The sequence below is a fragment of the Falco naumanni genome, chromosome 5 (genome assembly GCF_017639655.2).
Source record: "Falco naumanni isolate bFalNau1 chromosome 5, bFalNau1.pat, whole genome shotgun sequence".
NCBI classification, from domain to species: Eukaryota; Metazoa; Chordata; class Aves; order Falconiformes; family Falconidae; genus Falco; species Falco naumanni.
In genome coordinates, this window is record NC_054058.1 from 17,235,085 (window position 1) to 17,248,794 (window position 13,710).

At 43.1% G+C, this 13,710-nt stretch overlaps 1 protein-coding gene across 2 annotated transcripts in view; it reads right to left on the reverse strand.

Annotated features, from left to right (window-relative positions):
- Positions 1-338: 338 nt before the first annotated feature.
- The window catches only part of RASSF8 (Ras association domain family member 8), an 89,160-nt gene continuing 75,788 nt past the window's right edge, over positions 339-13,710 (reverse strand). For both annotated transcript variants that reach the window (XM_040595260.1, XM_040595259.1), the window contains 3 exons: positions 9,226-10,115; positions 6,701-6,845; positions 339-5,546 (listed from right to left, as the gene is read on the reverse strand). In XM_040595260.1, coding sequence (XP_040451194.1) covers positions 5,425-5,546; positions 6,701-6,845; positions 9,226-10,115 — 1,157 coding nt within the window. In that variant the 3' untranslated portion in view covers positions 339-5,424. The remainder of the gene's footprint in view (positions 5,547-6,700; positions 6,846-9,225; positions 10,116-13,710) is intronic.

A 13,710-nucleotide genomic window follows, 5' to 3' on the forward strand; every position in this document is an offset into this window, starting at 1 on the left:
CATTCTCTTCTAGTTTCTGGGCTGTATCTGATGAAAAATACTGTGTGTGCACACTTTATGGCAGAGGACCTCTCTTGTCTGCCACAGAGGCCCCACACAAGCAGCTGTTGTGGACCATACCTCCAAGTAAATTGCCATTTAGGAGTGTTCCTTGTGTCCTAGCGCTTGACACACGGCCGTTTCTGAAAGCATTTGAGCTCTAGATACACCAAGCGTTACCTTGGCCTGCTTTCAGGCTAAGAGTTCTTTGACAGACAGAGTTCCAGTAGCTGTATCATGAGATGTGCGCGAGATGAACAGTGCAAATCCAGCAAACCATGAACTGTAAAGACCCAAAGTTTCAGAGGGGAATTTATTGTATGGGAGCATATCCAATATCTTTTGTCAGCCAGTCATGAGAATAATAAAAAATAGAAGCTTTTTAAATGACAAAAAATATAGTTACATATAATACAGATTTTCATCTTGCATTGAAGCAGAGCAGTAATAAAATGCTCACTCGTGCTTTCACAGTTAGTTTGCATTGCTTCTCTAGGTTAAAGCATCAGCAACTCAAATCTTCCAGTCAGAACCCCTAGTTAGTAGTTTCATGGGGTGATCACGAAGGTGAATGTTCTCTGCATTTTGATACCCTTTACAAATAGAGCAGGCATACTTGATTCATCTCAAAACTACTCAAATTTTCAGAGGCACCAGCTATGCTTGAAACGAGGCATCCTTGCTGCAACTGAAAGATTTTTGACTCAGAACATGCTTTTAGGCCCAATTCAGAAACACATCTATGGAATACTCAAGAATGTACTTAAATCCCATTTGGTTCAAAGGGCTCTGAGCTGATCCTTTGTGACCACCTCTGCTTGCTGTGCCCCTCACAAGCACTGCATGCTGGCATGAAGCACTGACCAGTATTTGATTGCATGGGTAAGTTGCTTGCAAGCCCACAAAGGATTTGAACATTCCTTAGCACTCCATTTACTTGAGACCTAAATGCATTTGCTGCATGCATACATTTATGTATATACTACACACACTTACCCTAACCCCTCCCCACAATATTATTGCAATAATTCTTTGCTGGTACAACAGTTTATATACCAAGTTTCACTTATTTAGTTTTCTATAAACATAGAAAAAAACACCTGAAGAGAGCTAGAACAGCTTTCAATCAGTCACTATATTGGCATTGAAAGCTTTATTTTGAAAACTTTAAGCAGCAATACTGAATAAATAGACAGAATGATTGTTTTGTCATCTCCATACAGCCGATGGCCTTCATCCAAAACATTAAAATACTGTAGCAAATAGAATAAACATGCAGGTTTCAATGTCCTTTAAAAAAAAAAAAAAAGAGGTGTAATATAAAAGTAACACTTTGACACTTATTTTAATACAGTACAGACCATTAGAGACTATCTTCTGGAAAAAAAAAATATCTGAATACAGTTTTGTTATTTACATGGATCATTAAGGCCCAATTCACTCAAGTTAATGCACATCAGGAATTTATATGCTTCAAGATAACTCACTAAAAATTACAAGATCAATTTTTTTGATCATACTCATATGATCTCCGTTCACTAAAATAATGCAATTATCTTCACACTAAAAACAAGGCATTATTGCCCCAAGAGGAGATTTTTATTTCACTAATGGTTCTTTTCCCCTCTTACATCACAATGAAAGCATGTTTGCATATTGCTAATGCTAGTGGTAGTTCTCTTCTTTAAGAACTTCCTTCCAGCTTGCTAGGGTTTAGAAAAGCAAGTAATCTCAAAGCTAACACACCATTTCCAGAAGCAAATCAGGCACTTGGGAACCTACATCCCGCTGAATGATAAAGGGAGGCAGGTTCCTAGCTGACTTTTCAGAACAGGACTTGGGTTTCTCCCTTACTCAGGCATTCAGAATGTTTACCTTAGCATTAACATACTGGCTTTTCAAATGGTCAACCCTCCCTGCCTCTTCCCCTAACAAAATACCATCGCCAGCAAAAATAAACTGTATTCTCATGGATGAGAGAGGTAACACAGTTAATTCCGTTAGTAATAAATTACAGGAGTTCTCCATATAAATTCCCCATGCACTGGAAAATAGTGCTTGTGTATTCAACTATTTAATGCAAGCACAAAACCCTCCATTTTTATCATGCTGCCCAGTAAATAATATGGCACTTCATAAAAACAGTATGTGTAGCTTCCTTTCTGCTAATGCCCCGTAGGTAGGTTTGAAACACTTTTGAACATGATTTTTTTTTCTACATTTGTAAAGAAAGAGTGAGGTTCTACAGTTGATTAGAAGCAAAACTCTTAATGCCATAGTGTAAGGAATTTTTATAACTGTAATACATTGTTCAATTCACATTTAATGCAAGGGCATGCCATTTCTTTTTGGTTTATTTACAGAGCGGATGAAAATGCTATAGAACTTTAGCCTGGGTGAAATTCGATAAGCAAGAGGAGTATGGTAGGGGCAGGGGAATTTGTCAGTGTTTCACAAATGACAGGGTTGGATACCAAAGCCTCTCCTTTGCCACAACAGTGGCTGAAGCTGTAAACGTTTTTCAGATCACCTTGACATATGCTAAAGGCCTGACAATAAGGGTCCACTCAGTGATGATGCTGCAGCCACTCCTGAGCCAGCTCCAGGCTGGCCTCTCTGTCAAACAGCTGCTGCAGTCAGCAGGTGTTAATTTTTAACATAAATGGCAAATTCCTTTCCTGATTCTATTACAAAACCACAACTCAAGCCCTCCAAAAGCCGCTCTTACCCTTCCTTTTAATCCTTTCCGTCCTCCCTCCACCTTAAAGAATAACCTGGCAGAGAAAGAGAGCAGTTTTTATGATGCAAGAGCCCAATTCAGCTCAACTGACATCTGTGGGAGATGGACCAGTCAAAGTATGACAAAAACATTAGCTGGGTAAGTATGCCGATCTGCCTTAAAAACACTTCATTTCAGTACAAGACTGAAATTGCATCAGGATTTTCCTTGTGTTTCCCCCCACCCCCATGCAGCATAATTTGGGCCAGACTTTGCAAGGTGCTGAGTGCCTCAGTTGTCTAACATCAAGAGGTGCTGAAGATGCAAGATATCCACTGGAGAGGGCCATTTTACTTCTCTAAATTGAACCCAGAATGTAAGGCATATATGCTCAAGTACCTTGGACAGATAATGTCCCCAAACTGTGTATATTTTACACTTTTTTTTAATATATATATACACATACACATTCTTTTTTTTTAATACAAAGTTACGGGCACAGCTAACATGAGCATAGAACTGTGATAAGCTAACAGTAAATAGTAAATCTGTGAGCACTGCAAAGATTCCTCAAGTAGGAACATCTCATTTTCCAGTTTGCTCACGGGGCGGGGGGGGGCAGAACTTGATAAATTAAACAGTAAAAATTCAGAGTCCATTTGGAAAGGTCCTTTATATATTCACAGCCTTATCTGCTGCTGTTAGTCAAAATACAGCAGCATTTTTAGAATATATGATGCCATTAATAAGTGGAAAGGGAAAAAAAAAAATGCATTAAACACTCAAGAGTCCTTCATTATCTACTATGTTTTCTAAAACTTCCATTTGCCAGGAAGCTTTTCTTTTAAAAAAGGAAACTTAAATTAACATTTATCTGCACATCAGTAAATCAACACAAGAGGATGCTTGGAGTTAAGAATTCTTATGTATTTTCTACGGCAAAAAGCTTGGAATTTCCTACCAGTGGTAAAATCCTGACCCTTCCAAAGACATCAGGGGTGCTGACATTTTGCCACTGACTGAAGTCCAGATATTCAATACTGCAATGAAAGCCCAGTGACCCCCTCTTATATCACGGGGATCTCAAATGTGGGGATGATGATATGTGTGAGTTGCTGTTAGAACAGGAGATCCAAATGCAACCAGGTAAGGCCCATCTCTTCTCTAACTCATCCATGAGGCCAGCCTCCTAATGTACACAAAGTGTCCCACTGATGCCAGTCACTTTCTCTACAAACTTGGTGTCCACTTTAGCAATCTAATTCCAAGGCCTGTAACCAACACGCTACTTGGTAGTGTCTTAACTTTCTGCATGGAAGCCGTTTTGTCTAATCCCTGCTTAACTTCGATTGCATCGAGCGATGTCAAGAAGCAGTAACATTCTCTTGTCATGTTTTGTAAAAAATTACCACCAGATCTGTGAATTTCCTGTTTGTAAGCTTTATATTCTCTAAGTGACTGAGCAGCCATATATCTTTCAAAGGGGCTAGACGTCTACCATTTAACACTGGGGACCTGGAACGAAATCCTGGCCCCACACAAGTCAGTAGAAGCTCTGCTACTGACTTCATGAGACTCCGACAGGTTTCTTCACAAAACTTGAGTGAATTCTGGAAGCTGGAATATGATGCTTATTTGTTTGTGGTTTTTTCTTCTCCAACAGCAAGATTTACCGCAAAACAAGAACACTGTAATGGCTAGTGGAAAAAATAAAGTACAAAATCACACACAGTGAAAGCCTCCTGCTCTCTTTTGGTAAGATATATGAAGACAACTTCTTACATTGTTCTTTTCTCAAAAGGCATATACAATGTGGCAAAATATTTCAAATATACATTCTATATAATAAAATATCATCTAACTAGTGCATCCTCAATCATATGCTGGAAATATTTTTACCAAGCCAAGGTTTATGTTTCATAAATCTTTTGAATACTAGGTGCTTCATTCAAGGCAGATTCAACAGCAAGTAAATCCCACAAGCTCACTTTTCAAGCCTTAAAAGGTAGCAATGGATGGAACATGAGATATTATGACCCACAACAGCAACTGTTACAAAGCCAGTGGTGAGAAACCATTTCAACGGTTCAGCACTCCACAGAACTCTGCATTGCAAGCTGTTTTACTTGATCAAATGGTGGATGTTTGTACACACAAATTAAAGTCACCTTGTCAGACTGACATACAGCCATACGTGATTACTCACAAGTTAAAAATAAAAATATAAAAGGTCAACATTCACACGTCCATTTGATTAAAGGGAATAAATTAAACCTCAGGTAAGTTGCATACATGGTTTCCTTCACCCTCAGTCTATTATTTATGCCTATACAAGGAACAATACTTTCCCAAACACTTCTGAAGTGGCAAAAACAAATGAAGGTTTTTGCACTCTAGCTGTGTTGACAGCAAGGTCATCCTTGCCAATTAGGAATCGAGACAGTTCCTCTGTCTCTTTAGCATCAGTGCACAGGGTATGGCTCCAAGTGGTGTGTTGGAGGAAGAAGAAAAAAAAAAAGTGGCGGCTTAACAAAAAAACCCCCAACAACAACAACAACAAAAAAAGAAAATAAAAATCTTCTTCCATTCATCATTGGCAGAATAAAACAAAAGTGTATCTTGTCCAGGGTACCTTGCTAGGTCCTCTCCAGAAGAGGTATGTACTGTCATACATAAATGCCCTCCGGGTTAAAACCAGATGACAGGGGATTCTGTAGAATCCGAAGGTTACTGGGGAGTTGCCTCGATGAGCCAGGGCGCTTCAGTGATCCAGACTGAAATGTTGGCTCTGTGCAAGAAAAAGGGCAGTTAGAAAAGTCATCATCAAGGACGATGTCTGTAGAACACCTCTTTTCTTCCTGCTTAGTGCAGTGTAGAAAAACTAATACCACATACAACAAAAAATTCAAATGCCTGACTAAGAAGTGTTGAGATCTAAGGTGCAAGCTTCTGACTCATTTCCAAACAGAAAGATGCATCTACGCAATACAACTACTCCCCCCCCTGCCAAGGAATATGCATATAAATACATGCAATACATTTATACAGTAATGTGAATACAAAGCTTGCACCTATAGTAACTCAAAGCTTCGACTTTCTGCCCACTTAAAGCACAAAGTTCATACAAGTGCTGACATTTAAGGCCTGTTTGTCTTGACTTCTCTCCAAACCTCCCTACCCTCCCAATGCCTTTTGGTTAGAGTTTTCTACAAGGAAGGGAAGAACCAGCTAAGAAGAATGTTGAAAGAAACAGCCCCCTTGCAAGCAGGGTAGTGGACAGAGCACACCACAGCAGAGCCTGAGCTGCAGCAAAGGAGTTTCTGCTTGTGCCACAGTTCTGACACGCAGTTGAAGCACTCCTATGTTTCTGTCCAGGAAATTCTGAATTCAGATGTGAGCATGTGCAGAATGCACTGATTTCACTAGAGGCAAAGTCAATTTGCACATGCTGTAACAGCCATCTGTGCAGGACTTCTGGATGGCTGGCAGCCCAGCTGGATTAGCTCCTATTCCCGTGTGGCTGCTGTCTGGGATTTCTTGAGATCCAGACACATTCCTTTTCTACTTTGACAACACATCCCACCAAAAGAGGAAGAACCCAGATGAACAGCAATGTCAGATGTGCAATCATGTTGCCTGCCAGCTTACATGCCTGCAGCCATGGCAGCCGCACTTGAAAGCTACTGCCCTAATGGGTTACTGATGGGACAAACATAAGCCTAGGCACAGTGGGAGAGAAGTTATCTGCATACTGCACTTTATTTATAGCTTGCTAAGCCCTTGGAATCAAAAGAAATATTTGACAATGTGCTTTCTTAATATTTCGCTAACTTCTTCACAAACAGAGCATTCACTTCGTGTATAAGTGTTAGCATTAATACAGCAGGTAAATACATTGCCATCGCGTTCTCCCGCCCACCAAAAGCATTCCGAGTGCTGCACCTCTCTCGAGCTCCACATGCGGGGCCTCCACCTCAACAGGGTCTGCTGGCAGCACCGTGACCTTTGTTCCCGTTTGCTGGATGAACTGTTGGAGATTGACCTGTCGTAGCTCCTTTGTCAGTTGCTCAAGTTCTTGTTCCCTGTCCTGCCAGGAAAGAGAAAACATCTGCTGAGCAGCAGCGAGCATAAAGCAGCATTTCAAGACTATTTGCAATTGGGCAATTAATGCTTTTCCTTTTGTAGAGAAAGCCTAAGATTTTAAAATTCAAATGCAAATGGAAGAGTTGAAAGGTATTTTACTCTCATAATCCAGAAAGCGAATCAACACTATTACTTATTAGGGGTTCCTACTGGTCTGTTTACATCTGTCTCACCTGAGAAAAATGTTGGCACAACAGATGTGAGCAAATAAAAGTAATAGCATGCATTCTGAAAAAATACATCAACTGAGCATCAGTCTGGCACCAAATTTTAGCTCTGCCAGAAGCAGCCAGTGCGACTTGGACAGCTCATTTAGTTTTTCTGTTCCTAAAAGGAGAATAATTCCCTTCTTCTTGTTCTCTGCATTTTCTATTTACATTATGAATTTTTATGGACACAATTCTCTCACTCCGCAAGCCTACCGTTTTGCACAATGGTTCACCACCCCTTCACGAGAACAGAAGATGATTGCTTAGGATATTCCTCAAGGGTCTGATTCTGTCATGATATGCGAAACCTACAGCTCCGACAGATTATGACAGTCTTAAGACTACAATGATTCCCCCTTCCCCCCAGATTCAGCTCCATCAGCAGACAGCTGCATGTGATGCTCCTCCATAGCCTGTTCTGGCCTCACCTCTGACCACATGGGGACAGGTGGCTACCCAGATGCCATGCAGCATGTCTGCGGGCATTTCTGTGCAGTGTTACGCAGTGTTACTGAGTATAGGTAAAATATACAAAGAGGACTTGATACTTTCTGTCAGCACAAATCCTTGAGCATCGTGTGACTGGAAACTTAGGATAGGTAAGTATGGCCAAAACTGATTACAGTTTTCATCCTTTTTGCTTTACATGAACAGATTACATTTTTTCCCCCTCCTCATTTAGTAAAAACGGCTTATGCTGACATGGTTCTGGGTGCTCAGGAGTAAGGATGCAAAATCCCTTTATATATTCACAGCAGAATCACCTCACTGCAACCACAGCACTATCAATATAGTAACTGTGAAGCCCGGGAATACAGCAAGAATCACAGCTCAAACTGCTGTATGGTGCCTCAGTCCTATCTTACATGGCACACTAAAATCCCAAAAGCCACAACCTTTACTTCACCTCATCCAGCTAGCAGCTGGATTTTCATTTGTATTTATTCTTTTGAGCTCTATCAAGTTCCAGGTGACATCATTAACTTCAGCACGGAATCAAGAGACTGGATTCTCTTTTGACACACCCGCCCACAAACACCTGAGATGTACAGAAAATAAAATCTTGTATACCAGCAAGTCAGACAAGAAAAGGGAGATGCTCTTCTTTTTTTAAAAAAAGAGCCTTGTAAGTTAACAGTTATTTTAGCTCTACATCCATCTGTCCAGGTGCTGCTTTTGGACTGTTCTTTTGAATTCATCTATTTTGGTAGCAGACAAACCTAGCAAGAATCAGAAGTTTAGCCTCAGAAAAGGTTATGACAGCACAAATTTCCCTGAAATTTAACAATATGAAGCACTGAGCTACCAAGATCTAGGACCTAAACCTCAAGATATCTAATCCCAAATCCACAGGAATTTGAAGACTAGTACTTTTAAAGGCATTCAGCCGAGAGAGAGCACTATGGTCCTGTTTAGGACCTAGCAGCACAACAATCCCCTGCTAGCCCTAAATGTGCTGCTGTTTGTGCAGGAGATATTACTTGTCTGAGATGTAAAAAAGCCCAGACCCACTAGCACAGCAGCACCTCGCTGGAGCCAGTGAGCACTCCATCGCAGCAGGGCACAGTGGCTAGATGCATTGCCATGGATGCACCCATACTGCCCTCAGCTAGTTTGGCTGAAATTACCTCTGGTGTTTCTCTATCATGGACCACTGCACAGTGAAGATACGCTTCGAGTGGTTTCTCAGAGGTCAGGGAACGGTAGCAAACCAAAGCTTAACTGATGGGAAAGAAACTGAGCCAGCACGTAAATAAATAAAAGGTGCTGGGCACTCAGCGCTAACCCTGCAGGCCACCCTGGCCTGAATGGCCAGGAACACATCCACCAAAACACCTGCCGGTTTACCTTGAGACAACCAACCAACTACTAGTTTTCTTTTCAGACTGTCTGAATGATCAAAATACACACAGGTGAAGTTAAAATTGTCTGCTTTAAAAAAAAATATCTGAAATGCAGTTTGAAAATCAAACACTTTCTTCCTTATACCCCAATTCACTGTGGAAACTTCCTCATGTTTTCTTTCATGGGCTCCAAATCTCCAAAATGTAAGAGAAATTGCTTACAGTCAGGTCTTTGACTTTTTTTAGCCACGGATAAAAATTACAGTCTTACCTGTAACCGTTTGGTAGCTTGGCCCAAAGACCTTTCTACAGCTTTAATGCCATTTTCCAATCGCAGGCTCTGCTGGCCCTGAATATCAATTTCACCCTTCACCTTCTCGATCTTTTCCTTGACCTCTTCTTCATTCACTTGGGACTCCTGGACTTCCCGCTGCAGCTTTTCTGCTTCAAGGCCACTTTCCATGTTGTGGATCTGAGAGACATAGTCCTTCAGCTTGCTTTCACACTCCAGGATCCTCTGCCTCATCTCCTGCAGCTGCTCCTTCAGCTGTTTTTCATTCTCCTGTTCAATCTGCAGCTCGTTTTCCCAGAACTCTTCCTCTTCAATCTCCACTTCGTTCCTTTTGATCTTCTGCTCTAGCTTGAGAATTTCTTCTTCCAGGCTGGAGTTATACTTTTGTTCCCAGTAGCAGATCTCAGCTTCGTTGGACTCCAGCTGCTTCTCAATGCACTGAAGCTTCTCCGTCTGGAGGTGGATCAGTTTCTTCAGCTCGTCCGCCGTCGTTTTACAGTTGTTGAGCACCTTTTGCTTGAACTCGGATTCCTTGCTTTTCCCAAAGATGTCCATTAACCCTTTGGCTCCCCCGGTGAAGGTGAGGGATTTCCTTTTCGGCTCCCTCCTCTTCATGGATTTGTCGCCGGGCGGCCTCAGCTTGGCCAGGGGCGGCAAGCTCTGCCGGTACAGCGTCCTCTCCGGGATGCGAGCCACGCTGTCCGAAGTCGGCCGCTCGCTCAGGGAGGGCCCGGTGCGGCGCAGGATCAGCTGCACGTCGCTCGCGTACTGCCCCCACTTGTTCAGCGAAACGATGGGGTTCTCGTGCGGCGCCAGGTGCCGCTCCGTGTCCCGCCATTTCTCGATCAGCGTGTACCTGCCGGTGCGACCTGCAAGGCAAGCACAGCCGTCAGCGGGCGGCCGCCAGGGGGCGCTGCCGGACAGCGCGACCGCCGGGCGGGGGCGGCTCGGGCCGCGGACGCCCCCCGGCGGCCGCCCGGCGCCGCGCTCACGGGGGCGCGCCCGCTCACGGGAGCTGCGGCAGCGCCCCGCTCCGCCGGCTCCTCCGCCCGCATCGTCCCGCGTTAGAGTAAGCGCTCCTCCGCTCCCCGAGCCGAGCACTAACTGGCGCATGTCAACTGCTAGTGACCTCAGGAGAACCCGCCCCAGGCGCCGCAGTCACGGAGCAAGCGGGTACGGTGCGCGCACAAGGGGAACCGCACAGCTGCGGGGCTCCCTCGGACTGGCAGCCACCGACATTACAGCCAGTGACCCAGCCATGCCGGGGTCCAGCAAAGAAACACTCCAAAGGCACATCTCTAGAGGAAGAAAACGGGAGTAGGAAGAGTTCAACACCTTTCATGCAGCCAAACAAAATACCCAAACCTGCAGGCAGCGTGTTCGCTTTTGGCCTGTATCGCCCACCGGCCGGAGCGGCCATGGCTGGTGGCGCCCCAGCACCCCAGCCCGCGCCCCCCGGGGGGGTGGGGGGTACAGCCGGGGGCTCGGGCCCCGGGGACAGGCTGCGCCAGACCCTCCCGGCGTGGAACACGGACGAGAGCAGCAGCGGCAGCTCCCGAGCTGGGAAGCAGCAGCCCGGGCGCCCCGCACAGCCCCCTCCCGGGGAACAGCAGCTCACACGCAGCCTTCAGGAATCCCCCCGACTCCTTTCGTAACTGCTGTGATGCTGCTTTCCGCCTCCTGCACTGACAGCCGCTGTACAACGCACGCACCACCGTTTGCTTCTAGGCTAGGAGCAGGTACAGCTCATGTTTATGGCTTCATTTGTGCTGCTACCAGAATTAAATTCACTTCAGCTGTCTTTTTCCTCTGACGACCTTTATGGGATGCTTTGAATGCTACAAAAATACAGCATTTGAGGTTTTCCACTATTTTTATTTTTTCCAAGCACTCTTACTAGTCTGAGATAATGTTCTCCACATGCAGAAGAGATTTTTCCCTTATGAAAAGTGACTTCACTTAAAAGCCACAACATTGTTTACAAAAAGATGTGAGAGATCAATTGCTTTTAAAGCATGATCTTGATGAATTTCTGAATTGTCATTAACCTTAAAAACATCGTTAGCTATTTTAATGGATTACATACATTTATTTCCATGATAGATCTTCAAATGAGGATTTATGGCATCACATAAATGCCTAGATAAAACACTTGTCATATACACAACTAGGGAGTGGAAGAGTTGGAATAAATGTAGTTATCAGTGGTAATCCATCTGATGAATTTTCTTTCCTTGCACCACTCACTCAACCACTGCACTTTTCCCCAAATAACAAAAATAGTCCAATCTCAGGCTGGAGATCTGCCTCCGGCCAGTCTCTAACCACAACACTTGCACAGCCTCTCCATTTCAAATTTGTAGGAGACAAACTCCACTGTGGTGATTAGCATACTATGTAGCCTCCTAAAATCTAATATTGTCTGACCAGCCTTATAAAGAACTCCCGATATTTCTACTGTGTTGGAAACAGTTCCTCTGATCTCACTTTCTCATAGTTAGCTGACAATGCAAAGAACAACTACCACAACATCAGCTGCACAGGCACCGCCTAGAGAACAGGCTACTTTGGCTTGTCGGACATACTAGAGGTAGTTAGCTGGCCAAATAAGAGACCAAAATGTCCACGTTCACTTTCAAGTTACAAGTGAGAACTGAAAGATTTGATTGATAGAAGTCAGCAAAACAAGGCAAGCAGCATGGGAACAGCAATCCAACACCCCAAACGCCTTATAAATGACTTGAGTTAAGCAAGGGGGAGGGGGGGAGAGGAAAAAAAAAGAAAGAAAAAAAATATCTATCAGCATACCAATATGCTTGGGCAACACTCATAAATGGATTTAAAGTTTATTGCTATAAAGTACTTAAAAACCAAGTTTACTACACCAAGTTACAAAGTCCAAAATGTTCATTGATCCATGAAGACTACAGTTTGTAGTAGGCATCAGTGTTACAGGAAAAATAAACCTAGTACCGCTTGCCATAGCATACTAACAATAAAATCCCAGAGAAGAAAAATTAAGTAAAAGCATACCACAGAACCCAAGACAAAGCTTGTACTTTACCACTTTATATTTTGTTAATCTTAAAGCTTTCAGCTTGTAATCATGCTAATGCTCCTAATGTGCTTGTTGTGTCAGAAACAGCCAAGTTCAAAGAGGTTTTGAAATTGTGAACAAGAGTAGGTACCACTAGGGGAGTGATAAGCATGCATTTCTATTCACTTTGCTATTAAATACACTTCTTAGAAGAAATGTAACAAGAAGGGGAAAAAAAAAAAAAAGAGGGAGAGGAATAAAGCTAACAATCTCAACCAAAAGCGAATTAAAGAATTAAGCAAAGCACTTGCCAAGAACTATTTCCATCTTAGCTTAGGGTTCCAAATCAACACGCAGTCCTAAATAATGAATTTGGCACTCAAGATCCACATAAAAGAAAGTGTTTTGTAGAAGTAATACTTAAGACAGTTCAACTGCCACACCTGGAGTTCAGTATTTGCCTAAAACAAAGCTATCCCCATCCAAGATCATTACCTAGGCTTAGTGTGTTCAGCCTAGGTATGACGCAGATTAACAATACCTGGACAACCACAACTGTGATGTTCGCTTGCATTTGCAGGGATTACTTAACAAATGAAGGGTTGATTCAAAACTAATGACAGAATATTTCAGAAGACCAGCATCCTTATAACAAACTGCTGGTTTTGATGTGCTGCCATTGACAAGGAGAAAGCGGGTTGCTTGGGTTGTTGACAAAGAACAGTTCAACACCTGCATGCTGCTGCTTGTCTTGTATGTTGTCCATAAGGTTTCTGAAATAGACATTGTTTGTTCTTACACAGCACCTGGCAGAACTCAGTCCTACCTCATTCATCCAAATATTACCATTTCAAAAATGAGTTACTATCGTATTCACATAATGCACCCCGTATCAGCGACGTATGGCATTCATTAAACCACAGTGTCTCTCCCAGCCGCACACTGAACGCACTGCATCTCATGCAGATTTATGACGTGTTTCCAGGTAAAGTCAGATGAGCAGATTTAAGGAGCTGCCAAAGCCCAGCTTTAGTTACAGTACTGATGTTCACAATGGGTGTGTGCCCTGTCAGTGGATGTTTTACAACTTCTGAAACCAAATTTTCTTAAAGAACATGTATGACTAGAACATATTAGACCAGGGTGGGATCTCGTGTTTGTTTGGGGGTTTTGTTCCTTTTTGGTTGTTCAGGTTTTATTGTTTCTTAAAATACTTCTATCAAAGACTTGTACTACTGAGAACGGTAAAGAAAACAACCCAGGCTGACCCAAACGAGCACCGGTAGTGCTGTGTTCTACGGTTCCCTCTTCAGAAAACAAATTCAGGGGCTGGAGAAAGCACAGAGCCTCTACCCCACCATTCACTAGCCAGCTACTTCTCATTAATATTCTGTGCTGACCCATTGACATAATGGTCCCCCACATGG